Source organism: Hydractinia symbiolongicarpus, chromosome 9 (genome assembly GCF_029227915.1).
Source record: "Hydractinia symbiolongicarpus strain clone_291-10 chromosome 9, HSymV2.1, whole genome shotgun sequence".
Classification (NCBI taxonomy): domain Eukaryota; kingdom Metazoa; phylum Cnidaria; class Hydrozoa; order Anthoathecata; family Hydractiniidae; genus Hydractinia; species Hydractinia symbiolongicarpus.
Window position 1 is genome coordinate 3,076,965 of NC_079883.1, and position 27,931 is coordinate 3,104,895.

Here is a 27,931-nt window from a genome sequence, read left to right on the forward strand (position 1 = left end):
TTTATCTTAGCGTATGAGATGAGCTTTCACTTTACAGTAATGATACATTGTGATTATTATAGTGACAAAAAAAAATGTAATTAGTTATACACAAAAAAAAAGAAATATGGAGGAACTATGGATGGAGTATCACCAATGTCAAAAAGCAATGGTATGTCTTTATAAAAAGTTCATGTGTATAAAATCTCTTTCCGTATAAGCTGTGCACGTACATAGATAGAAAAAGTCAGTATTCTTGTAATTTAGTAATATATCTTATGTTTTATCAGCAAGCCTATCAATAAGAAAATAACAACGAGCAAAAAATCGCTCTCCCAAGGTTACAATAATTTAGACTGAGTGACCAACCTGAATAAATAGAATAAGTTTTTAAACTCCTATTTTATTACAAAATCTTTTTGATCTATTTTATCATCTTTTTTATATATTTTGGTTAATTTTTACTGCAAATAATAAGAAAGATTACATGTAAAATGGATTGATATTGCTCAGCCAGACAAATTGGGGGAACAATTAGTGGCTCAGCTAGTTTTTTATTTCTTAGAATTGGGCGAGTCTTTGCGTCTGCAAGAACTATTACTCTCCCCTTATTGATAGGCCTGTATCAGGGTTGTAAGGAATCAATTAAAAATTCTTCACTTTTTATATTGTAGCAAAAAGAAAGTTTATGGCAGAATATGCTGTTGCAATCTATAGAAGAAGGTTGCAAAAACAACTTGCTGTTCACCTACAGGTAAGCTTATATTTGTAGGTGTAATGTTTTCAAAATTTCTTTCATTTTGTGTTCCATATACATAAATCCTTTTTCTTGGAACCCTTTTTTTAAAATGAAATTAATAAAACAAGTGTTATCTCTGTGTAACCAGTCTAATCAACAAGGACTGGTTTCCCCTGTATAGATTTTGGTTCTTTAGTCATCAACCTTAATGAAAGACCTATGTAACTCAAGTAACCAATAAGAATATGTTAGGTGTGAAAAATTTACCTTTATAATAACAAGGAAAACAGTTATGGCACTTATTATGGTTGATATTTAAGCTCTTGCTGTGAATTATTCAGTGATATCTGTTAATATGTGTTAGTGGAAAGGTATCTCACAAGGAGAACATACACCCCACCCTTAAGGTATGTTACAAGGAGGTAGTATTCTCACCTCAACTACCGAGTGGTAGGGAGAAGTTGTAGTTTGGAGTCCTAGTGGACTGATCATATTTTGCAAGACTTAGTTAATGTGCAGATTTACTTAAACAGATAACTCACATATTTACAGTGGTTCCTCAATTTCTATTTCTATATTTTGTCTTTAAAAAAAACTTCTTCTTTGCCTAGGTCGTCAAATTTTTGCTAACGTAATATGCTATTATCCTGACTTCTTTTTTAACATGTTGGCATTTTTGAAAGAATTTCTCAATACTGCCATAAATTAAAACGTTTGGTATTATTTATGCTAGTTGTAAGTTTAACAACAACAAAAAAAATAAAAAAATTGTTGCCTTTGGTGAAGAACTTAAAAAAATGATCAAAATTTATTTTTTTGCTCTACCCTGACTAAAGAATAACCATCATTGACTTTACACTGCATGTGCCTAGGGTCATGTGTGTTTCAACGAATGTTTAAGGTGATATTGGGCTTAAAGTTTTCGATTTAATTTTATATTATTCATTTTATATTTAATTATTATAATGTCATGGGATCAACGAAAGAAAATATATAAAGTGCAAAGTTTTTTCCTGTTTTACACAAGAATAGTCATATTTAAAAAAAGAAAACTTATTGTATATCACTGTATATCGTTCTGAAATTAATAAATAATAGCCTGATTTCGTTCTAGAATAACTAGAAAAAGTCCCTACGAAGTACAGTGCTTTTTAAGCATTTAAAAAGCACTGTATTTCATTCTGATATGAGCAAAAACGTTCTGCTAAAGTTAAAAAATCACCATATTTTGTTCTAAAATGTTCAAAAAGCGTCCTGTCAAAGCTTCTGAGTGCCCCTTTTGAATAAGTGACTGAGGGCAGTTCTGTTGTGTGGACTTGAAATGCTAATAACAATATGTATGTTTTTTCATGATCAAGGTTTTTTTTACGATGCCATCCCACCCATTAGTTCCATAAAAATTGGGTGAACACAATTTCAGGAAATTAGCCTAATTTTGATGTCATGTTACTCCTAGTTACCCACAGAAAAATATGATAGTTATTTCAACCCGTTTTCAAGTCATTTAGCCTTAAAATATGCAATACAATGACATGAATAATTTTTTACTTTATTGTAGCATAACACAAAAAAAGCATCGATAAAGCCCTTGGAAAAACCCATTTACGCAAAAGGTCAATAAGAAAAGAGTTGTTTGAGATGTTTTTCTGACGTCAGTGCAGTGCAGATAAAAAAACTCACGAAATTTGTTTATTCTTTGTCTGTAATATGTAGAGGTTGAAACGCTGGTGAAAATAATGTACAGGTTATATGTTTTCGACGAACGCCTAAGGAGATATCAGGGATTAAAAATTGTGCTGACATCAGCAATGATCTGTCAAAACCCGCCAAAAAATTTTCAGAAATTCGTATACCTGTTGTCTTCATCGTATAGATCTTGAAACACTGACAAAATGTATATGATCATGAACTTTTGATACACAGCTGCAGAGATTATAGGGTTAAAAGGTTTTTTGATGACATCCATTCCAAAACGGATTTAGGGACCCAGGTTTGGCAAAATTACCCAAACTGGTCCTAAGTAGTCCTAGGTGGTCCCTAGTTACCCACGCAGTGAAAAATCATTGACGTCACCACCTCGTTTCCAAGTTATTTGGCCTGAAAGTTTTAAATGCACTGTAATGGCTTCATTAATTTAATATAGGATATTAACGTTAAAATAGTGTTATTGACGTCACGCAGTAACGTCATAAAATTTAACATTTGAGACATTTTTTGTTTTTGGCAACTTCAAAAGAAAATTTCGGCGACTTCAAAAGAAAACGAATACATCCACTATGACCACCACATACACTTCGTATTATTATAGAATGATATTTAATTTATAAGCGCATCATAACACTTATGTGTCCCATCTTTAAATTAAACAGCTATTTTAAGAGAACTCAGTTCTGTACAATTCCTTTGTACGTGCACATTGGTTATATCTTAACTGGAAAATATTTTTCTACAAAATACGAAAGACTACCACTGTCCATCTTACCAATCAAAAGAAATTTAACCTGTCAAGAAAGAACTCGATATAAGTCTTTTCTTTGAGGAAAATGCACATGCTAATCTTCACAATTTTTCATACCATTTTTATGAGATGATAATGAAAGTAAACCTTCTTAAACTTTTTTTCTAATTTTGTGACTTTCTTGTATAACTTAGAAGAAAAACTTGTTCGTAGATTTTAGAGATACCATACTGTAAAAGATATGAAAATTTATGAAAGGGTTTATACTGTGACTAGTTTTTGTGTGTCATATTAATATTCGTGGTTTCAAAAATTATCATGCTTAGAAAGATTCTACTACTATTCTAAAGTAAGAAGCGAATTAAAATTTTGCAGTAATTTGGATTGTGTTTAACTTTTACACAAATTAAAATTAAAAACGTAAATGAGGAAAAAAAATATTTGTTGTGGATATCCAAGATGCAATTTGTCACAGTATTTTTAGAACAAGCGGCCAAATGCCCTCCATAGCGATAATTTTTTTTTTTTTTACATGTGTTTTAACAACATTGTTACTTTTTACGTAGCTCTGAGTTTGCAAATACACTTGGCAGCCAGTTTTTATCTGCGATTGACGAGCAATGTGCTTTATGTGAAGATGAACCTCAGACTCTTATAAAGTACTTATCCCAAGGGCCTGGTTGTCACATGCTTATTGCTTTAAATTTGTATGGAGAACAGGTATATAGCAGCTTATTTAGTTTTTTTTATCTCTGCTTTTTAAAGTTAAACTGGAGTTTATTTTTGGAAGAAGTAGAACCTTCTAATTGATGGCAGCATTTTATAATTTCTGATGTGAATAGCAATTTCAGATCTTGTAATTTGAATTTCATGTTAGTCTTAAAAAAATTTAACCTTTAATACCTAAACTCACACAAGTTCTAAAATATTCAAGGAATAAAAAAACTTCTTTGGCAGAGCCTAAATTAGAGTTATAAAGTTAGTTCACACAAAATTTGTTGACCGTAGAGAAGGAAAGCTCTTTGCAGCTATAGCCTGGGAGCACTGTAGCCCATTTACCATTGATTCCTTGTTAATTGTTTTGTTACAACAGCCATTATCGAAATTGGTAGTATAACCAATTGGCAAGGATTGGATTCAAAATTATAGCTTTTTTGTAGAATGATTTTGGCAAGGATTGGATTCAAAATTATAACTTTTTTGTAGAATGATTTGCACAGACAGCATTTCGAGTTGCAAATTTCGAATTGCATTCTGCAACTTTGAACCCTGCTTGATATCTTAATTTACTCAGCTTTTAATTTTGAAGTACACATTTTTATGCTCAGTCTACTATCTTCCATTTCTATCAATTTCTTTAAACCCCTGTTTTTATTTTGAGAATACTGAATTGCTTAGAATGCATGTCAACAAAAGAGTTTTGACTTGACAATTTTATCAATACAATAAAATTAAATTAGAGAGGCTGAATGCGCAATACACTCTTTTATTATTTGTATATCTTTACAAAACTTCCACTTGGATGTAAATTGTAACAACAGGTTTTTTTTTCAGAACTATATTAAGGGAAAAAGAATAGTAACACACAAAAAAAAAAGAAAAGAAGTCTGGTATAGTTGTATTAAGATATAAAATCCACTATGGTTTCATTGCGGGTTATACTTTAGTGTAACAATTTGCTGAAGGTTTTAGCTTTTATTTTTAAATCAGGAAACGAGTTCTGAAGTTGATATGTTCTTTTGTGACAGGAGCAGTCCATGCAATTAGACCATGCAGGGTTGAATCTCAATTTCATAAGTAAAATAAATTTTATTAAGCAATGTACATTATATACTAGAATAGCTTTATAGAGAACATTCAAAAATGTTAACATTGCATTATGGCTTTTTACTCATTTAGGTGACCACTTGCTGTAATGAACTCTGCACACTTCTACTATCCATTACACCACTAATTTTTCAAGGTATGTATTTAGTCTAAGGAATCAAGTGCTGATAAAATGATCTGCTTAAGCCTAAGTATGCTCATATTCGCCTTTCCTGCCTTGTAATGTCTTTTTTGTTATACTATTGGTCACACACAATAGCGAAGTGACCTATGAATTAATGTCTGTCTATTCGTACTTCACAGCTTTTCTCTGAATTCACTCATCAGATTTTTTTGATGTTTTGCACAAAGTTACTTATCAATAAATGCTAGAATGAGTGACATTTTTGGAATTTTTTAAAAAAAAAACCTTAATGGTACCATTTTGGAAAAAAACAAACAAATTTGGTCCAAAAATAGAAATTTTGCCTTTTTTCTTTAAATGTTCTATGTTTCATTCAATCTCATATGCAAAAAAAAATCTGGTTAATAAAGATGTAAACTTTTTAAGACGTTTACTGATATAGTTTTTTTTTCCAACATATTAATATTTACCCGAAAAAATTCAAGCATGCAGCAATTAGAGGTAGCAATCTAAATACCTTTTGCTGTGATACATCGCATTTAATTTTTTCTAAGAAATGTCACTTTTTCGTAATATGCTGAATTGATACCCTAAAAAATTCAGGACAATGGATGTCATAAAGACATGCCAATTTCGAGTGACAATGTTGTTTCAGTTCCAATTTTTGGTGAACTAAAAAATTTTCACTCAAACGTTGAAATAATAAATTAAAATGTACATAAATTAAAAGATAATAAAAATGAAGAAACCCAGACTTGTTCACAGTAGTGTTTAACTTCACCAAACTATCTGCGTATATATAAAACTTTATTTAAATAATAAAACTATCTATCAAATAAAAGTGTTACTTATAACAAAATATATTTTAGCCTTGCTTGATGCTCCTTAAAAGTTTTGAGACAAAAATACAGTGTTATTTCATGCTTTTTTGTATGATTGCGGCAGTTGTATTGTGGGGTTAAAAATTTAAGGTTACGAAACAGCAGACGTTACCAAATTTCCAGGGTAAAAATTAGTTCATCAAAAATCTCACTAAATCTTAAGTTTATTTACAAAATGTGTCCATTTATTGTTATATGAAGTTTAAATTTTTCTCTAATGTGAAACAAAACCACTAAAAATAAAGCTTAAATGTCGTATTTGGTTGCAAGACATTAAAACAGTATCATTTTAAACCAAAAGCAAAATATTTAAAACATAAAGCAAGAGCAAAATCAATCAGCAGACGTGACATATATAGAAATATATTACATTTGTTTTTTAGGGAGCAAGGAGAATGACGAAGATATTACAATACTACCAGTAAAAGCAAACCCAAGCTCATTTAAATCACACTTCCAAGCTCTATCTCAAAAGCTTATAGGACTGCAATCAAGCGTGAAAAATAAATCCAGTTGTTCGTCAAGTGAACTATCTGATTCTGCTAATAGCAAAAGGGAAACAGATGTTATATGGGCAAGTTTAAGTGAAAGAATAAAAGCAATTTCAATACCTAGGAAGGAATTGTTTTATCAAATTTTATCAGCATTTTTACAATTAGCACAGAATGATTACATGTTGCGAGACACGGCTATATATCTTTCATTCATAGAAAAATGCTTGCATGACATGTCTAACGAGCACCTGTCAACACAAAAGTATAAGCTGTCGCATTATCATTACTATGGGTTAATTCAAATTGTAATCGCCTTACTGAATGATGTTGTGAAAACAAAAGATGGATTATCAATGGTAAACACAACAGCATTTTACACTGAACTTTTAGCACATAGCCAGATGTTTGTTCAAAACAAAACAACTACAGTTTGTTTGTATCTAAGCCTCTCCACTATCAAATTAGCTGTCACGGTGCTCTGCCAGAGTATTAATCAAAACACTTTGTATGCAGTACCGGAAATCCTAAAGCTAATCGAAAAGTTTTTAGAGTTGAGTTACTTTCAGTTACTTAGAAAATTAGCTGTAAGCATTGACACAGAGATTGGGAAAAACGATAGAGAAGAAAACCGTGCATGTGCTGAGTCTGATACATATTTAAAACATTGCATTCTGTGTTTTGATCTGATCTTAAAGCAATTGTCAAAGATTAGTAAACAATTAAAAGGCTTAAAGGGTCAATGTAGTGATAATGTTGCCCGTCAAAAGCAGTGTGAGACTTCAAAATTCAAACATCCACACATAAGACGTCCAGATAAGAATAAACGCCAAAGTAACAACTCTAGTAGCAACGACATTGAATCTGATTTGTCGTCTCGTTCAGAAATCGAAAATCAATCAGATGATGAATCAGCAGAAAATCTTTCAGATTTTGACAATTTCTTTGTTGGATCTAGTGATGCTGAAGAACAAAAGAAGTCGGTTGAGAAACCTAAAGCCGGATTGATTGTGCACAAGACAGGTTTATATTTTCTCCGAATTTGTTATAAAACCTATAAGCATTTGTTATTGTGACATTGCTTTAAAATGTTTTTATATTTTAGCTGGTGCAGGTTGTTTTAGTTCTTTATGCAGTCAATTGTTTTCTGGTATGTTTTCTGAAATACAACAGCCTGATTTACAGGAATCAATTGTGAATGCAATGATGCATATTGGTGTATGCAAATGTGTTGATTTAGATCAATATTTAGTTGGTATTTCGTCAAGGTAATATATTATTACTAGTCATTAATCCCTGGAAAAATCCACAGGGTTGTCCGTCTTTAAATTACACACTATTTTGTGTGCCCATTGCACAACACTTCTTGTGTACAGACAGACAAAATACAGCTATTATTACAGAGACTAGTCGTCAACCCGTGGCAAAATCCACAGGGTCACCCGTCCTTTAGCATTTTTTTTAGACTTTTTTTTCGCGCACAAACAGACAGACAGAATACAGCTATTGTTAAAAGAAAAATTAAAGGATTTTTTCAAAAAAATACTGTTAAAAAGAGGTTAAAATTAAGCATTAAGTATACTTCATTTCTTCTTTACATTTGGTCAATTTATAAAGTAGTGGTAAATTAATTTCCCAAATATTGTCTAAATCATATTGTAGGAGACTCTTAACAGACTCGTAAAAGAAAATCCTGTTTAGCATCAAATACTGTTATGAGCATGTCATCTCATCAAACTAGTATAAGTTATCATACTTTTTTAGATTACCACGTTGTGAAGAAATTATTGTTGATAAATCTCTGGCTCTTATATCTCATTTGGTATCATCATATTTTAACCTACTTATTCAGACACCTAAGATGAGGAATTTAAGCAGAGGTGGCTCTAGTCGTCAGAGAATAAGTCCAAAATCTATGGAACTGGAAACTGTGGAAGAAAAGGGATATGATGTTGCTGATGGTAAAAAAAAGTCGTACCAATTTATTGCAAAGTTCAAACAATATCTTGCTGCAGCAAATGTTATGTTGAAAGTGCATCTTCTAAAACATATAAAAGCCATGATACATAAAACACCACAAACATTGCAAAAAGAACTATTCTGTCGAGTTGTTCTCCCAAATTTTAAAGCACTCTTTCCAACAGCTCAGTTAACACAAGATGATGTGGAATTTTCATCGTCTGATCCTGCTTCCATATTAAAGTTATATTTGGAAGTGTTGTTGACTTTCTTGAAGCATGATGACCAACTCATGTGGATGTTTTACCAGCAGGATTGCCTTGCTATTTGCAAAATACTTGCATTAAGCAGTGATGCAGAAGTGAGTCTCCATGCTTTAAGTATACTTGAAGTTATGGGTGCCCTTCACAGTTCTAATAACCCATGTCAACATGAAGGTAAAGGAAGTAAAACCAGACTAGGGACTTCTGAATCAAAATATGACGAGATTTCAAAGCAATCTGTTTTATATCTTGTTCAGATTTTTACAAAGCTTTGTAATAAAAAGGATGACATCAATTCTTTTTTCACTGATAATGAATCAATTTTGCTAAACGTATTAAGCATCATAGAACACTTGCGTTACCAGAATGTGGTATTACAAAAAGAACTTGAGGAAGAGTCTGTAAAGTATAGATATTTCAGATTATTTGAAGATTTAATAGCACAAGTGTGTGAAAGAAAAAAGACCTTACAAAGTTGTGATGAAAAAACTGGAAATGCTGAACAAGAAGGAGCCAAAAAGAAAATTTACCCAGAAATACTCCTTCTACTTGATTGGTTGAAAACTCTCTTACCATTGCAACTAAAAATGTCGTACGCAGATACCAGGGTCAGTTTAAATTTTTTTTTTTCATTTTATTGATTATTATTGATAATAATAGTTGTAGAATCCGCAGAAATTCACCATCATACATATTTCGTAAATTCCTATTTTGTGGATCCTTGTTCACCTGTAGCATGAAGTAATGAAAATTATTCTACAAGCGTCTGAAATAAAGTTGTGATGCAACCATTTTGAGGAGAGACAGACAATGGCTATTGATGTATAGATAAAATTGAACATGTTTTTTTTACTATTTTTCCTAGAATGAGCAAAGCATTGCGAACATTCTGGACAAGTTAAGATCTTCCTTTCTACATAACACGATTATATTCAGTGAGTTGGGACATCAAGTTTGCTTAGTCATTCTGCAGTCAGCAACGACGTACAGAAAAAAGCGTAAACATAACGACAGTAGCAAGAGTGGCAGAGATGAGAACTTTTCAGGAAGCAAGGTAAATGAGAATATCCAACATTTGTTTTTTTAGCTGATGTTTTCTTCATGTCTTAAACATCAGCTTAAAGAAACTTTCATATTTAAAGTATTTGCAACATTATTTAGGTGCTTAACTTTAAAAGTCAAACTTTAACTTTAAAATTTAATATTTTAGAACTGAAGTTAAAGAATTTTCTATTAAAAAATATTTTTTCAATTTGTAGTCACCTACCAGTATGTCAAATAATGATGAAAGAGGAAACAAGTCATTTATTTTGCAAGAGGAGAAAGGTTATGAGGCAGATCAGGAATCAGAGGACTCTGATAATACACATGCATCTCGTTCCTCTCTAACAGTCTTCTTCGACCATCACAAGATGTCGTCATCATCAGCAATTGTAGCGAAATCCCCAAGTAACCAATTATCTGTCCATATTATGCACCCCTGGCTATGTACATTTGTACTTGACTATTTGGCTGAGGCACTCATGGCGAATAAGAAACAGGAAAAACTGGTGTACATTTTGAATATTGTTCTAAACGAAATACAAAGTTATCAAATGCTATCGGCAAAAAACAACATGTGTTTATGTAAGGAGGTAGGTAGTAAATGTAAACTCGTTTTTTTACTTCCTCAATTTTTTATAACTGTTATTATTCCAGGCTACATTTGACAGCTACAGCTGTCATTGAAGGCCATGATTGTAATCATCTTTAGCTATTTTTTAATTGCTGTGATCTGATTGGTTGATTTTGAACCTATTATTATCTCCTCTACTAAAAATGACCAATAATGACTACGGTCATTGCCGTCGATGTAGCTGTCTAAACACAGCCTGGAATAAACTCACATGACATGATAATATCTATATTATTCAATGACTGAACAGATAGGTAGTAATATTTTTAAAGTTATAAACTTTGTGCATAACAAATATTTTATTGCAGAGAAGAATATTAATATTAATATCTTCCATACAGTAGTTTGTTATTTTATCATAATGTTTCTGCTCCTCGTGCTTTGTTTATGCCTAAGCATGCAATATTATGAGAATTTTATAGACAGCAGGTGGCTAAGCATTGACAATAAGTCTGTTGTCTTATTTATTTTTTTAAATGATTTTATCTGTGCCAAGTTAATTTTAAAATTGACTTCATATAATTAACTTTGTATCAGAAACTAGTTGTTGGTCATGAATAAGTCAAGACAAATTGGATTGTGGCAGCAAAGCAGATAAAATATATTGCTTTTGCTATTTTGTGTGTCTGTAGCATGACCTTTTTTTTGTGGGCAGCAAGAAAAAGTATGCTAATATTACAGATTTAATTATATAAAGTTGTCATTATTTTACATAGGGTTTGTTATCCATTTTAATGAAGAAATTTAGTTTCGTCTTTGATGACGATTTTAATAAAGGTTTGTCAACATTTTCAATATTTTATTTTTGTTTTTGCTTGGTGTTATTTTATTGTGTTATCTTTTTCCAAGTTAAATGCCATCCTCAATGTGCCTCTACTGTTTGGTTAAAGCATTGTTAAATTTTATATTTTTTATTTTACTGTAATTTTTTTTCTATGATACCTGCAATTTCAGAAACTCAGCATGTGATTGGAAAAATAATGGTTCACCTTTCTAAACACATGATTGTTACAAACGACATGAAGATATTTTTTGAACTTTTCAAGAAGTCGAATGTGTCCAGGGTAATTCTGCAATATTTTGATGTCATTGCTTTGACAATAATTGCATTTCTTATTTGTTATTATTTACACTCGTTATTATCTTTAGAAACTGCTATCATCTATACTTTTAAACATGACAGAGTTAGCTGTGAAATATTACAGTCCATGTTATTTTTTGTCATTTCCATTGTATTTTGATGAGGACCATGTCCATCTGCATGGAAAGAAGTTACTGCATAAAGCACAGTCATTCTTAGTGCATAAACAAGATAATAACGTAAAACATTTGCGCTCAAGAAGTCAAAGTTGGTCAAGTGTTAATGATATTGGGGGTACAGTTTTGAAACCTATTGGTTATAGCAGCCAACAACCTGCCTTGGAATCTGCAATGGTTCAGCTACCACTGGAAAGCAAATTTGTATGGCCAGACAAAGAGTTCAGCATTTCCTTATGGTATAATTTAGAAGATAATACTTATCATCGCTTTGATCATGAGAAAAATGCCAGAATTGACAGGAAAACATATAACAGACAAAGAAGTTTCTCTTTGGTGTATGAAAGATCAAGTGAAGCAGGTTGTGAGTATAACTGTGAAGAGCTGTTCCATTTATGTTCTTTTGGTGGAACCAATGCAATGTTTGAAGTTTGGATTGGAGCAAAAACAGGTTGTTTACAGTTTAGGTAATAGTTTTTGTGTGAGGAATTCATTTGTAGCGTCTACAAAAAGATTTGAAAACTGAAAATACTGGAAAACTTTTCCTTTCTTACTTGATTTTTTTGCCATTTCTTTATAGCTGTAGTTTAGCCCTGATTTGTATTATCACGTTGATTTAAAAATTTTTGCCGTTATAAAATTGTAGCTTGGAAAATTGGATTGGTTTACATTGCTTTTATTGTTTTTGTTTTTGTTATTGTTATTACTGTTTTTGTTGTTGTTATTGTGGGTTACTACAGTAATTAATTTTATGATTTTTGAATACACAGATGGATCACAGCAAACCATGGAAGTAGCACAGAAGAACAATTGACGACGTTTGATCAAGTTATCATACCACAACCCTTGACGATGAATAAATGGCATCATTTAGTTATTACTCTTGTTTTGCCATCACAGCCACATACATCTGAGGTGGGTTACTAAGTGCTACAAAATGTATCCTTGCACATAATTTTTTATTTTCAGCCTACTCTCTTAAGCAAAACGACATATTGCTTTTCCAAAATTAGGTTCAAGCGATGCTAATTTTTTTGCACCATGCCCTCTTCTATAGTTATCATCACCACTAAATGTGAAAAATCAGTACAACTGTATGTTAGATTGATTTTTGAGGAGCGTTGCTAGTGTGTGAAGGCTTGGACTGCGTTTATTTTAATTTTCATATAGAGCCATTTTTTTAATATATATGTGAAAAAAGATAAAATGTTAGCATCCCAAGAATTGTGCCCACCCAGTAGCATCTTTTTTTGCTAATTTAAGAAAATACCATGCATGTGTTGCTCCTTAACGATGCCTTTCCTCTGCATGTGTTGGCAAATTTTCTTATGTTATTTGACATTTGTTCTTATTGATTAGATTTTGACTATTTTGGATGGTTGTCAACTAGCTACTGTTCAAATGAAGTACCCAAGTCGTGCTGTTTACAGACAAACAAAACTTGTTGCGTTACTCGGCCATGGGCACAAGAAAGATGACAAAAACATTGTACTACAGCATAACAGCATTTTAAAAACTGGAATGTTTATGATATTTCAAGGTAAAGAAAATTCTTCATTGTCATCTGATGTACATTTCATGCTAGTGTAGGTTTTACAGGATACTTCATCGTGAAAAAAAACAGCTCAAAAAGACTGTTAAAAATTCTTAGTTGACAAACCTATTAGTTACATGCACCTGAATTTAGTTACTTTTTACTGACTTTTACCAACATACTTACTTTTTGCAGACAATTATTGCCAGAGCAAGCACTATTTGAAGTAAAAAAGGATAATAAACAATCATGGACAAATCATTTTTTTTGTATCTTGTTATTCAAAAAGCAACAATCAACGAAAAAACTTTGTCAGAAGAAAATAAGCTAAAAAAAATAGTTGGTCAGTAAAAACAATATGGTCTTGCAGTTAAAACATTTTTGGAATTTTCCCTCAGAGTTTGTTTTTTAGATTCTTTTGTTTCTATTTATTTTTGTTTTTAAAAGTTTATGCATATAATTCCGAATTTCAAAAAGTTGTGTCCTTATATATAAGGTCATTTTTTTTCTGCATAGAGCTTAGCATGAGAATAGGATTGTAGTTAAGTGATTCACATGATTGTGGACTTCAAAGGACTTCCAAATATAACAATACAAATAGGAACCTGCTGGATAAATAATCATATAAAAATGTATTTTTTAGGTCAACATTCTTCTATGGATCATAAAAAGAAATCCGTGGCAAAAACACACAGCCCTGTGATTGATAAAATAAAAGCAATCTATCTTTACTCACTTGGTCCAAACAGCTCAAATGTGAATACAGAATATCAAGAACTTTTTTCCAATCAAGTTGCAAGGTAACTTTATTGTTATCCTTTATCTGGAATGTTTTTGTTAATTCTGTGAACATTTCTCTGTAGAATTAAGATCAGTTGTTTTCATATTGAAGAAGAACTACTTTGTGCATCATGATAAAGCATCACCTATAATTATAATCAGTTGTTTTGCTTAGCAAGAATTTGATTCTCTTTAGTCACATGGATTCGTCTTTGAACTGGGACAGCATAGTTTTTAAGGAGCTATCATTTTGTATGAATATTTTGTCAGAAGAATTAATAACCAACAAATTTCCATTGAAATTGTTTGAGAGTCCAATGGAAACCCTGGATCAAATCAAGGCTGAATTAAAGGTATTTACTTAAAAGGAAATTATTAGAAGAAAATAACCAGTAATGACCATTTATTTCTTTCAATTTATTTATGTCCATTGTTGATAATGATTTTTTTTACCACAATTTATCTCCAATTAAGCATTATAACCATTATTGAAAGTTCCTGTATATGAAATTGGTATGCCTTATTTTTTCAGAGAAGTCTGATGCTGGTATTCAATCCGCAGTGCCACACAGAATTTCGCCAGTTTATACCCCAGTTAAAAAAATCTGGCCAAATACAACACATTTATTTGACTGAAGCAAACAATGGTTCCCCAGGTGAATCCTATGATGAAAATAATTTGGAAACCTTGTTGCTAGGTGATATTAAACCACACCATATGCAAACATTTCAAGATGCTGTACATAACTGCGGAGGAATGGCAGTTCTACTTTACCTCCATGCTATGGTAAGTTTAAGTTTAAAATTATTTTTGGTTTATTGATGTGGTGTACAAATCATCATCATCATTGTCATCAGCTTTGTCATCATTATTGTCATTGTCATCAGCTTAACATCTGTTTAACATGCTACCCTGGATTGGAAAGGGTATATTAATGCTCTTCCGATCTGTTCTTGGTCATTAATTTCAAATTGTGTATTCATCTATTTTCAAGCTGTTTTACATTCAGGTTGCAGAATATGAGAGGTCTGAAGAAGCACAATCATCTATATTGAGATCAATATTTCTTGTGCAAAATAATTGTTCTTTTCTTCTACGAGAGATGAATGATTTGGCTGGTTATGTTCTGATTAGCAGAGTTTTAAAGTTATCACCATGTCAACTTAATGCCGCAATGATGAGGGTAATATTATTTGTTTTGTTGCTTAACCAATTTCCAATGTTTATATAGTGTTAATAATGCATTGGGGAATACTGAATTAACAATACTTTTAGCCTTCAAAGGTTAGCATTAATTTCCTTAAAGAGCGTTTTCAGAATCCAAACACATCTTATGTTATTTCGTGCTCAGCAATAGCAATTATGTGAACATGAAAGTCCTTCACAGCTCACCTAAAATGTTTTATCACAAATAGACGTCTATACTGGTTAAGTTAAAATACATGTCAATTAATAGATCCAGATTTTCGGATGACAGAAAAACGTCACAATTTGTTCTCACTTGAAAACTTGACATCATAACATCGAACCTAAAAATCTTCAAATAAGAATATCTTAAGAATGAAAAAAAATATTAAACACCTTTTTAAGAAATAGAAATTGAGTTGACCATTTTTGCTCACTGTAACTATTTCAGTAAAAACAGAATTAAACAAAGTTAGATGTTGACATTAAATGTTGTATACATTAAATGGAAAATAATCATTCTAGGCTCTTCTTGAATCAATATGTGATGGTCAGATATTTGTTATGGCTGACGATGAACAAGATAAGCGAAATATAGTAAAACCAAAGACCACAGCGATTGTTAAAAATGTTTGCATCCTACAAATTGTACTCAAGGATTGGCATTTGATGAACAGTGCTACAACTGACGTGCAAGAAATGTTTTGGAAAGTTATGGAAGCTTTGATATGTCCCGAACATCCTAATGCTCAATTTAATATTATGCAATTTCAACGAGCGAGAGTTGTTGAGAACCTATTGACTGGTTGTCAAGTAAGTTAACTTAGTGTAGAGAACTGCATAACTGATTTGTAATTGCATGCATCTGAACTATAACGTTTCGTGTGCAAGGATTACAAATTTTGTACCGTAGGTGAATCTTCTCTTGCGCACCCAAATACATGGATCTACAGTATAATGCTTATTTTTATTAGATGATCATATGTTAAACAAAAATAAAAACAATGAAAATAAGATTGTTTTTTGATGTGGCTTTTGTTGTTTAAAAAATTAAATTAGGCTGAAAATAGGTTTTACATGTATTGCATTTTATTAAATTTTGTAGAGTAAACTTCAATGGTAAGACAGTGAAGTTCAAAAGTTTCTTCACACGAAAGTTCAACTATTGAAGTAGCACCTCTGTTTCTTTGTTTGAAAAGTAGAAACTCTTAAAATATAACATTATTGCTATGCTTTTTATGTTGTTTATATCATTTGCTTATGTATTTTTTTTCTTTGTGCATGTTAAATCTATTCCCTGTACATCATAGGAACTGCAACAGGAAAAGGTTCCACAACTACCTGCCCCTTTATGCAAATTGTACATTGGGGTAATAAATAACCTTCTTGGACAACCAGTTGATCTACCTGTGTTAAAAGCTATTTGCAGCTTCCTTATTGCAATTCATCCCACTGTTGATACATTAACTTTACACTCTGCGTTGAACTTTTATTTAATCGCAAAAGTTACAGGTGTGTAATTGTTTTAATTCTTGATTCCATTGTTTGCTTGTTTGTTTCTAAAATTGTTAATATATTTATTCTTAAGCTCCAGACGTTAACTTACGAGAGCACTCTTCACTGCGTCTTTCCAAAAGCGAAAGAAACCGTCGAACAGCATCATTTAACGAAGCTGATTTATATATGCGAGAATTTGAATCTCAACTTCACTCTGGTTCACCTCAGGTGATATTATCGCAAGAAGATTTATCAACTGGAAGCGTTATCCAATCAGAAGTAATCATTCATCGACCATCAATTACATCCTTTCAAGAATTTATGGACAGTACAAACTCTTTAAGTTTTACTGATCAAGAAAGCAACCAAGAATCTAGGGCAGGGTTTTCAGCACAAATTTCATCAACTCCTTTTAAAGAAGCACAGTGCATTGTTGATGGTGGTGAGAAAATTGAATCAAAAGTGGAGAATTCTAATGGTCCATCCAGTGGAAGGCCTGCTCCAAGAATCAAAGCTAAATTATATGGGCATCGACGTATTCAATCAGATGGGAATGTTAAGTTTAATACAAGTGTTGAATCTCCTCAATTTAAACCAAAACCACAATTGTTATCAACAGAGTCGCATGACTATGATATAATTTCTGATTCGGAATTACATTCATCATGTGAGGGACACGAGGAATATTTAGTTGTGGATGGGTTTATTGATCAAAAAGTTGGAAGCTTCACACCGCAACTAGCAAGAAAAGAAACTACTATTAAACAACTTGATGTGTTGTATCATTTGCGCCTTGGTTTAATGAAATTACTTAAAACGACATTGATGTTATTGCCAGATAAGATGGTAACACGTGTGTTTGGTGCTATATTGAAGGTTGAACACTTGTTGGCCTTAGTGCATCAGCCATCAGACATACTAAGAGAAGTCGCGTTAGATGTAAGTAACAATCACAAGGTCTGTGCTTAGCAAGTGCCTGTACATCACAGCTATAGGCCATGTGAGTAGGTTAGGTAGGCAATGTCAGGGTATACCTGATGTATACATTCAGAAAACAGGACCCCTATTAAAGTGGCTATTCTGTATAATTGTTTGGAATAATTATCATAATTGACCTTAACAAAATGAGCAAATTTTAATCCACATCTTTTTTACTTCCAGAATCTACTGTTATATTTACAAAGGGGAGGAAGAGACTGCTTAGCTAATTTTAACCGATTCATGGGTTGCCATCTGTTAGCCAATCAGGTATGTTATATTCTTTTTAATATGTAAATTTAATGCTGTTTTTGTCATGATTATTTCCTTATATTATTTTTTAGCTTCATCAACATCCCATCACTGTAAAAATTATCGAAAGTTGCATCAGTCTTCTTGTTTCAAAAACACTTGTTTTGAATGGAAACTTGTAAGCATGCAAAGTTATACATACTAAGTTTTAAAGATAAATAAATGAGTGGCATGATTACAAAATTACAGTACAAATAAGACTTTGAGTCAGTTAATTGGTCTGCTTTAGAAAGCTTTAAAGATAGGTTACAAGGATAGCAAGATACAGCATTTTATAGCGAATTGAAAAATCTTTATACAATGCATAATGATCTTCTTAAATGTTTACAGAATGCAAATGTTTTAAATATGTATTCTGTATGTAATCAGCTCTTTAAAAATAAAAATATAAACAAAGAAAAACATGATAACCACTTCTTAAAAACTTCTAACTTCTTAAGTAATTTTTTTCTGGGAAAAATTTACTCAAAATCCCTAATAAAATGAGGCATCGGCAGAAATATAATTTCTCTTGATACCAATTACATTTGATAAATAGCTTCGTCATACAGTTGTTGTCAAATCAATACTGAATTAATGTGAGAATTGTAAAGGAATTATACTGACAGTAATTTTAAAAAAATATACATATTGTCATCATCATCATCATCATCATCATCATCATCATCATCATCATCATCATCATCATCATCATCATCATCATCATCATCATCATCATCATCATCATCATCATCATCATCATCATCATCATCATCATCATCATCATCATCATCAATCATCAATCATCAATCATCAATCATCAATCATCAATCATCAATCATCAATCATCAATCATCAATCATCAATCATCAATCATCAATCATCAATCATCAATCATCAATCATCAATCATCAATCATCAATCATCAATCATCAATCATCAATCATCAATCATCAATCATCAATCATCAATCATCAATCATCAATCATCAATCATCAATCATCAATCATCAATCATCAATCATCAATCATCAATCATCAATCATCAATCATCAATCATCAATCATCAATCATCAATCATCAATCATCAATCATCAATCATCAATCATCAATCATCAATCATCAATCATCAATCATCAATCATCAATCATCAATCATCAATCATCAATCATCAATCATCAATCATCAATCATCAATCATCAATCATCAATCATCAATCATCAATCATCAATCATCAATCATCAATCATCAATCATCAATCATCTATCATCTATCATCTATCATCTATCATCTATCATCTATCATCTATCATCTATCATCTATCATCTATCATCTATCATCTATCATCTATCATCTATCATCTATCATCTATCATCTATCATCTATCATCTATCATCTATCATCTATCATCTATCATCTATCATCTATCATCTATCATCTATCATCTATCATCTATCATCTATCATCTATCATCTATCATCTATCATCTATCATCTATCATCTATCATCTATCATCTATCATCTATCATCTATCATCAATCATCAATCATCAATCATCAATCATCTATCATCTATCATCAATCATCAATCATCTATCATCTATCATCTATCATCTATCATCTATCATCTATCATCTATCATCAATCATCAATCATCAATCATCAATCATCAATCATCAATCATCAATCATCAATCATCAATCATCAATCATCAATCATCAATCATCTATCATCTATCATCTATCATCTATCATCAATCATCATTTTCAGCCTAACATCCGTTTTCCATGCTAGCATGGGTTGGACAGGGTATATTAATGACCCTCTTCCACTCTCATCTAGATTGTGTTAGATCTAAACTCAACTTCCTTTGTATCAAGTCTGTCCTTATAACCTCCTGCCAAGTCTTTCTCGGTCTGCCTCTGGGCTTTGTCCCAGGAACTATCAAGTCTCTACACTTTCTTACCCAATTATCCCCTCTATTCTTTCCAAGTGCCCCAGCCAATTCAATCTTCTTATCTGGATAACATCTTTAAGTCTACGGATACTTAGCCTGCTTCTTAGCTCATCTGAGCTTTTTCTGTCTCTCAGACTGGCGTTACGCATCCACCTAACCATTCTCATATCATTCCTTTTTAAACGGTTAAGATCTTCCTGCTTCACTGCCCATGTCTCACTACCGTATAACATAACACTTCTTACACAGGCCTCATACAACCTACATTTTAACTCAATTGACAAGATTAGCTAGTCAACAAAGGAAGTAACTCTCTGAACTTTTTCTAAGCAAAACCTATCCTGCAAGTAACACTTCTTCCAACACCCTCTTCACTGCCCAACATATCACCTAAGTAAATTCTTAACTATCTCTGATGAGCCACTGTTGTACATCATTGAAGCTGGAAATACTTCATTCTCTATAATCTCACCTTTACAATGCTTCCATACAAACTGAATGTCAGCTCTTAACCTTCCACCAATACTACTGCACTTCTTATGCACCCAATGCTTGCAAGTCTGACAAAAAATTGAGTTACTACCAACCCCTTTCCTGCAAACACCACAAGGCCACCTTCCAACTACAAGGTCACACTTGACTGCAATATTACTAATCATGACTTTAGACTTTGCTGTGTTCACCCTTAGCCCTTTCTCTTCTAGTCCTTTCTTCCACTTCTCAAACTTTTTAACTAATTCTTTCATCGACTCTGCTATGAGAACCAAATCATCTACATACAATAACTCCCATGGACAACCTGTTCTGAACTCCATTGTCAGTGCTTCTAAGACTAGAACAAACAACAAAGGACTAAGTACAGAACCCTGATGTACACCAATATTTACACCAAATTCAACACTAATTGAATCATTAATCCTGACACGACTGCTAGCATTGCTGTACATAGACTGTTGTTGTTGTGCCAAAAATTGTTGCAAAAGTTTAACTGAAAAGATTAAGTGTCATTTATACTTTTAAAGCTTTAAGGTCTGTAATTATTTCTGTCATGTATCCTTTTTATTTATTTTTTCCCATTTAAATCTCTATCGGTTTTATTTTACTACTTCTACTTCTTAGGCTAACAGAGATTGACTCGAAAGAGGAAAATATATGTCCAATGGCCATTGTACCTTGTTTAACATTACTTGAGGGTTGCATTCAAAAACCAACTAGCTTTGGTCTGCTTATACAATTCCTGTTAAAGGTAAATAAAAATTATATATAGTTATTAAAAAACTCTTTCATTTGATTGCCTAATTTTACTTTAATCACTTTCAGGTATTTGATAAAGTAGAAAGTTTACCTCTAGTGGCATTCGATCATGGCTTAGCGCATATTATTTGCAATATTTTGTATGGTTTAGCGAACGAAAAAACAGGAACAATGCAGTAAGTGCAGCTATAAATAAATTGTTTTTTTATTTTGACATATATGTTAAAAATATTTGTGTTGATTTCAAGGACTAGCTGGAAGAAAGAGTCATTTGGTCACATATTATTGCTTTTGGATTGGTTGGTGAACAAGGCATGCTGGTATGTAAATCTCTTTAAACTAGTTAAATGGCCCACAAAGAAAATCCACTTAATTCAGAAAAAATAATATTTAAAAAATTACGTTGTAGCGTAATGTAAAAAAACTAACAAATAAGACATAACTATTTCATCTAAATCAAAAGAAAATAAACGCTTCCACTATACCCAATCTAACAGTCATAAATACATGTACCATTTAAAAAAATCTATAAAAACCATTTAATTTTTAATTGAGCGAACTATTAATCTTTACTATTTTAAGAAGTTCCCAATGGTCTTTCTACTTTATGTCGGCAAGATGTAAGTTGTCTTTTTTTATTTAAACCTTTTTTTGTTATGTATTATGAAACATTTTAGACTACTTGCCACAAGTACTTGCTGCAAAATGTATCATCATAACCTAATGCTTTTTTCATGTTTTTTTAATTTTTCTTTGCATTTATATGACACATCATTCCACAATATTTTGAATTTTTTTTGTAATGTTAATAATTAATGTTTTTTTCCAAGATATAAGTAGAACTTAAGATTGGATCCATTGTTTTTAAAATTTGATATATGATTTAGAAATGTTTGTTTACATCCCATGTTTATTTTTTTCTTTAGCACTTGCCAATCGCTATACTTTCAAATGTACAAAGATTTGCATTTGTCACTGGAGAATGTTGACATAAAGGAAAAGGAGAAAAAAGGTATATTGAAATATATTTTTATTTAATACTTTCACACAACAAGAGCTTTATAAAATCTAAGCATAACCTACATTTCTTTAGGTGTGACTCCCCCTTTACTCTACAAAATATGTCACTTTCTGAGGCATTACCTTATACAAACCGCACTTGAAGTTTTCAAATCCAGCGATCTCTACATCACTCAAACCAGATTATCATCAAAGGGGTAAGTAATTCTGAAATTTCCTTTTACATTTTTTAAGACTTATTAATAAAAGTTTCCTGTATCATCGAGAGTCAACAAGTTTCTCTAAAAATTAAACACTTTCTTTCAGTAAAGCCCAGTATTTGTCCACACCTGACTTATTTGGCTCACCTGGATCATCAAGACGAGCATCAACACCAAGAAACCTCCTCAACAAGATACGAGGCTCTATACAAGTCATACCACCGCCGACAGTAGCAACTCCTGGTGAAATACAGGAACGATTTATAGATGTTGTCACAGAAGCGGTGAAACTTGCAACTCTTTTCAATAAAGGAGATCACACCACTGAGTGTACAGTATTTGGCCATGCGTTAAAATTTTTGAATGCTCAAGAGAAGCGTTCAAATGATGCTGATAGAGAGTTCAGTAAAGATCTGTTGCAATGGTTTTTTCAGAACATTACTTTATCGTTGGTATGAACATTTTTTTTATCTTGATTATTTGATTACACTTAGTAACCCCTTTTTTTCGTAAATCTTTTTTTTTAGATTCTATGAAATGTGTAAATCACATATTTTTATATCATCTCCACAGTTCTTAAAACTTAGGGCATCTCACATTACAGCTTTTATGCTTTAAATAAACAACTTTGTTTTAATTAAGTTTTTTTATTGATAATACAGTCAAACGAACAAGACAATTCAAGCTGGAGCCAGCTCCTTAGAGCAACTAAAGAAGAACTCATTTTGCAAGTAAGACCCATAATAAACTACTTTTGTGTAAAAATTATCTGAAATAATTTACCTTGTAACTATATTTAAATTGAACACTAGGCTAACAGAGTTATTGTGCATTTCGTATCACCATTACGAAGTACTGAAGTGCGATTGCATTTCATCCATCAAATTATGCAACATAAGGAGAACAAAGCAGTACTTCAAAATATGCTGTATGGAAACACAGTATCAAAGGTATTTTTTTATAAATGTATAATGTTTTTAAATTAGACTGGATTGCCAAAACATTAAACCTTTTTTTTATGAATTGTTCTGCTTTTTTTTCCGCAGGAATTGTTTTTAAATGTGCAGTGTTTGCACAATTTCTCAAAAAAAAAAACAAAAAAAAAACATTAATCAAGAAAAAAAAGCCAGTGTGATCTCATTCCATAGGAATATAATGTAAATTACCAAAAAATGTGCTTTGACCATGAAACCTTCTGGCTACTTGAAGAACATCTTCTATTTGTAGAAGGGTGCGAAGACTTGATTATTTAGAATCTGTATACAGACTGATTGAAAATAAATGGGGCATTTTCATTAGTTTTTTTAAAAATGGCAATTTTTAAGGCCCATGTTATGTTGTAGTCTAGATACAACCAACTCTGAAGTCTTCAAGCTCTTCCTCTATATATACTAGTCAAAAGCCAGTGGAAATCCACAGGAGCTTACCTGTCAGCAAAATCTATAGGCTTCAAACAAATATGTGTACTGTATTTTTTTATAGACTCGTGATCGATACCTTGCTTGTCTTCAGAGTATTTTAGCCATACCTAGCTCTCAACTTTCCCCAGAAGACATTGACCTCTTAAGTGATTTTAAGAAGTTGCTCTCAAAAGTAAATTTTGTTAAATTGAAAGATCAAAAGCTGTTAGAAGAAATGAGAGAGGTATAACTTTTTTTTAAGAAGAAAGTGTTTGTTAACTTACCTCTGTCTTTAAATGTCTTTAAAATTTATGTTTTTGTTGATTTAGCTAAAGCATAGAAGAAGAGAAGAGGAAATTATAAAACGTAAAGAAGCATACAAGCGGTGAGTTAGGCGACCTTTACGCAACGTTTTACAATAAAAGTTTCATTTCAGTCTGTTCTAGTCTTTATAAATGTTTATACGGGTTTTAGAAGAAACGAAGTCTTAATGTTGATTTCATTTTTGTGAAAACCTTATTCATGTAAACCTTATTTACCTGAAATCAAACTATTACGCATTGTTACAAAGCTTTGCACATGGTTAGGAAGTTATTGCACATGTGTACAAATTAATGGCGCATGTGCAGTTTTTAGAACAGTGATATAAAAAACTCCATGTAAACATTGCAAAATTTCACAGCATTTTAAAATCTCATTTCAGGTAAATCTCATTTCAGGCCCACTTTGGTTTTTCCATCTGCTACTAACTTAGTGTAAAATTTTCAGTTCTACATTTAAAAATATTTTGTGATGATGCATGATGCAACTTCTGTTTAGAATAAGTGACCGCAATGCAGAACTCTGTCAAAACATTGCAAATCAAGGCATGGAAGTGTCAAAGGTCATTGTTGAAGAACAGGACCGACAAAGACAAAAGCTTTTGAGAGTTGTTCGAGGAAATAATTCTAAGGATGTTGAAGTGAGAAAAACATGGCGAAATGTAATACATCATTTGACACAAGAAAGGTATTAATTTTAACAATTAAAACTTAGCTCCGAAATAATAGTATGGAAATCACAAAAGCAATATACATTTAAAAATAATAAAATTAGCTCTTTTAAATTTGTACTTCATAGAGCACCGTGGTATTGCAAAGAAAGCTACCCTTGCTCGTGGCAGTTGGACCCAACTGAAGGGCCATCACGCATGAGAAAGAGGCTACAGCGATGCCATCTTGAGATTATGCCGAAATTTTTTTTAGATGGAGCACCAGCAAAAAGTGAGTTTTGCAAGCGTCTTAAGTTTTCTCACCATTTGTTTTTTTACTTTGTTTAAAAAATAAACTTTTCCGCTGTATATATATTTCTGTTTAGAAAAACTTCTTTCAAAGAGTCAACTCTCCTACTTATTTGCAGAACACTGTGATGGAGATAGACCAACTTACTATAGTTTTAAAACAAATGACACGATTAGGTACTGTTACTTGGCAGTGGCCTAAATAATTTTCATTTTATTTTCATTTTTTGATATTTTCATTTTTTGATGTCCTTTTGATTCTTAACTCGCTGGCACCATTTTTGTGCGTTTTGTGTTCCAGAAAACATCTTTCTACTTCTCACAAATCTGTTTAATCCCACTTTATTAATAAATCCAAACCATGTACCATATTAGATAAGGAAGATAGAATTTGTGAATCTTCATTTGTTTTTAGGTTTCTTTATCACTGCAAAAGAGTGACACCAGCAACAAAGAATACTGGAGAAGTGTTGATAGGTATGCTGAATAATAATACAATAATAACTGATTACCCAAGACTGTGCCGCAAAATATTACATAAGGTCTAAGTGTCATAAGCCTATATAAAATGTTTTTAACGGTTAATGTATTGTATTGTATGAGTTAATGGTAATGTATTCCAGGAGTTAGATATAAAACTAGTGCTTTTTGAATTTTGTTTTTTTGTACTTGTTCACATTTCTGCTACTATTTTTCCTGACAGCTGGCAATACCGCTCCAAATCGAACAGTCGTCAAGAGTGCTAGGCCAATCAGAATGCCTGAAAACCTGTATATATTTATAAAATTCACACGGTTAACAACGATTCGTTAACAACCTTTAAAATCGGTATTTTTTATGTGCAGTCATATTGAGTCACGGATATTGAGTCCCAAACATTGAGTCCGATACGTTGTAGAAGTGGAGTAATATTAATCATGCTTTTGATTGTTTTAGGAGAGACGCACATGTATTTTGTTGGTGACGATATACTTCAAGATAACAACGTCACGCAAGTAAGCCCATGTTGTAGAATAAATACTAGCATACAAAGTTCTGCCTTGTGCTTCTTTATCACGTATTATAAGTATGTGTAGTTTTGCAAAGCGTTTCTGTGTTTTAAAGGCATTTTTTGGTGAGAGAGATGTTGTATCAATATCATGGCGTTATGATCTTGAAGAGAAGATATGCCTTACAGGTAATAAAGATGTTCGTGTATTTTTCAAAAAAGAAAGTTTTATAACGTCTCCTTTTCTGATATTAATATCATTTCATTTTAGGATAATGCTCTTGAAATCTTTTTAACATCTGGAAGAACTTTCTTGTTGGCGTTTGAGAACAGCAAGGTATCCATTTTATTAAGTTATTTATAGAATTATGTCTTTTCGATAATTTGTTAAGGATAGAAAATAAACTATAGTTTACAAATTGAATGATTGTACTTGAGAAAGTAAAGAATTAAATCAGTTTTAATCCTAGGTGTGCCCTACTTAACCACATAACTCTTTAAGTCAATGTGTTGTTTTGATGTAAAAATAACAACATCATATAGGTTAACTTATTGGACATCAGTCATTAATTTTTTCGGGGATATGGGAGTGCCAAAGAAAAAACGCAAGAGGTCTAACCCATACAAAGAGAATTAAATCTTCCATCTGTGCTAAAGTTCACCAAAATTGGTGGACATACATACAGAATTAATGCATTATTTAAAGAAAAGTTGCATGACCTGCAGGATAATTCACTATATTAATTTCGGTAATGTTGGTAAGTGTCTGTCCGAATAAAAAAAATATGTTATGATCAAAATAATGTATATATCCTATACTTTATAATTTTAATACTAAGGAGATATTTGAATGTTTTGATAATGTCATCAAACTGTTGACTCCAAAGAGATTCCTGTCTCTACTTTAAGGAAATTGATCCATTTTGTTTGCAGGCGGGCCCGTGGTTTACACGTGCAGGAGATTGTTTTCATATCAGTTCTTAAGTAATTTTGCTTCAGAGTTCTAAATAATGTAATGGAGTAGATGTCAGTGCTCACAATTACTTAAATTGATGGACACTATAACACAGCTTTTAAAGCAGAGACGCGCAGGGACTAAATCCTCTATGTGGGTTGTTTTGGACATCGCCAGCCCCAGTGTTGTATAACGTATATCAGCTTAAGACATTTAGAATTACAGAAATGTTTTGCTACTTTCAGTAAGCAATCATTGTGTTAATTGTATTTTGCGTTTTATTTAAGAGTCGTGAGGAAGTGTATGAACAACTGGTGTCAAGAGAATTACCCAACCTCATAACAACAACAACAGACTTGACTACGTTAACTAACAAGTCAGTATATATGCGTTTTTTGGTATAGATGTTGGATTGTGTTTAAATTACTAGTACTTTTTGTTATCTGGTTCCTTGCAGAGTAAACATCACGTAAGAACCAACTGTTGAACTTAATATGATGTTTTGTCTATTGATATGTGTGATATCGATATGCTATTCTTAATTTAAGATTAATTTTGGCTTATTTTTATTGGAGACTTCTAAAATACAACTGTGAATGCCTCGAGAGTTATTTAAATCAGGAAGTTTCTATTTCAAAATTATGGAAAAAGATGAGTGGAACATCAATAAAAAACACTAAGAACCTTTGACCTCCTTTTTATTTTACAGATCTCCTAAAATTATTGCAGTGTTATTATTTTTCTGATTTTTTTTCTCTGTTGTGTCAGTATTGTTCTCTTCAAAGAAAATTTTTGCATTACATATCAATTTGATTTTATGTAACAAACAAACTTGAATAGTTTTCACAAAAAATGTGATAACATGCATGATAAACGAAATTTGTGTTACATAAGTGATACCTTGACTTAAATAATTAGATTCTATCTTGCCTGAATCAACAATCTTGCTGAAGATATTAAA

The 27,931-nt window shown here is 31.9% G+C and overlaps 1 protein-coding gene across 1 annotated transcript; it reads left to right on the plus strand.

Moving 5' to 3' along the window:
- LOC130657063 (lysosomal-trafficking regulator-like) lies at nt 1–27,660 on the plus strand. Its single transcript, XM_057460026.1, has 42 exons — nt 1–151; nt 654–733; nt 3,743–3,896; nt 5,076–5,139; nt 6,392–7,522; nt 7,605–7,767; nt 8,264–9,329; nt 9,587–9,775; nt 9,981–10,355; nt 11,113–11,173; nt 11,351–11,460; nt 11,546–12,120; nt 12,424–12,568; nt 13,013–13,193; nt 13,831–13,987; nt 14,164–14,320; nt 14,500–14,754; nt 14,978–15,151; nt 15,679–15,966; nt 16,464–16,665; nt 16,742–17,589; nt 17,812–17,898; nt 17,973–18,058; nt 20,994–21,120; nt 21,195–21,304; nt 21,377–21,448; nt 22,055–22,140; nt 22,222–22,345; nt 22,455–22,800; nt 23,011–23,079; nt 23,161–23,298; nt 23,831–23,992; nt 24,078–24,133; nt 24,568–24,756; nt 24,868–25,010; nt 25,105–25,204; nt 25,443–25,504; nt 25,964–26,022; nt 26,132–26,221; nt 26,287–26,352; nt 27,258–27,346; nt 27,519–27,660. The coding sequence occupies exons 1-42, from the start codon at nt 107–109 to the stop codon at nt 27,658–27,660; spliced, it is 8,823 nt and encodes a 2,940-aa protein (XP_057316009.1). The 5' UTR covers nt 1–106.
- The last annotated feature ends 271 nt before the right edge of the window (nt 27,661–27,931 follow it).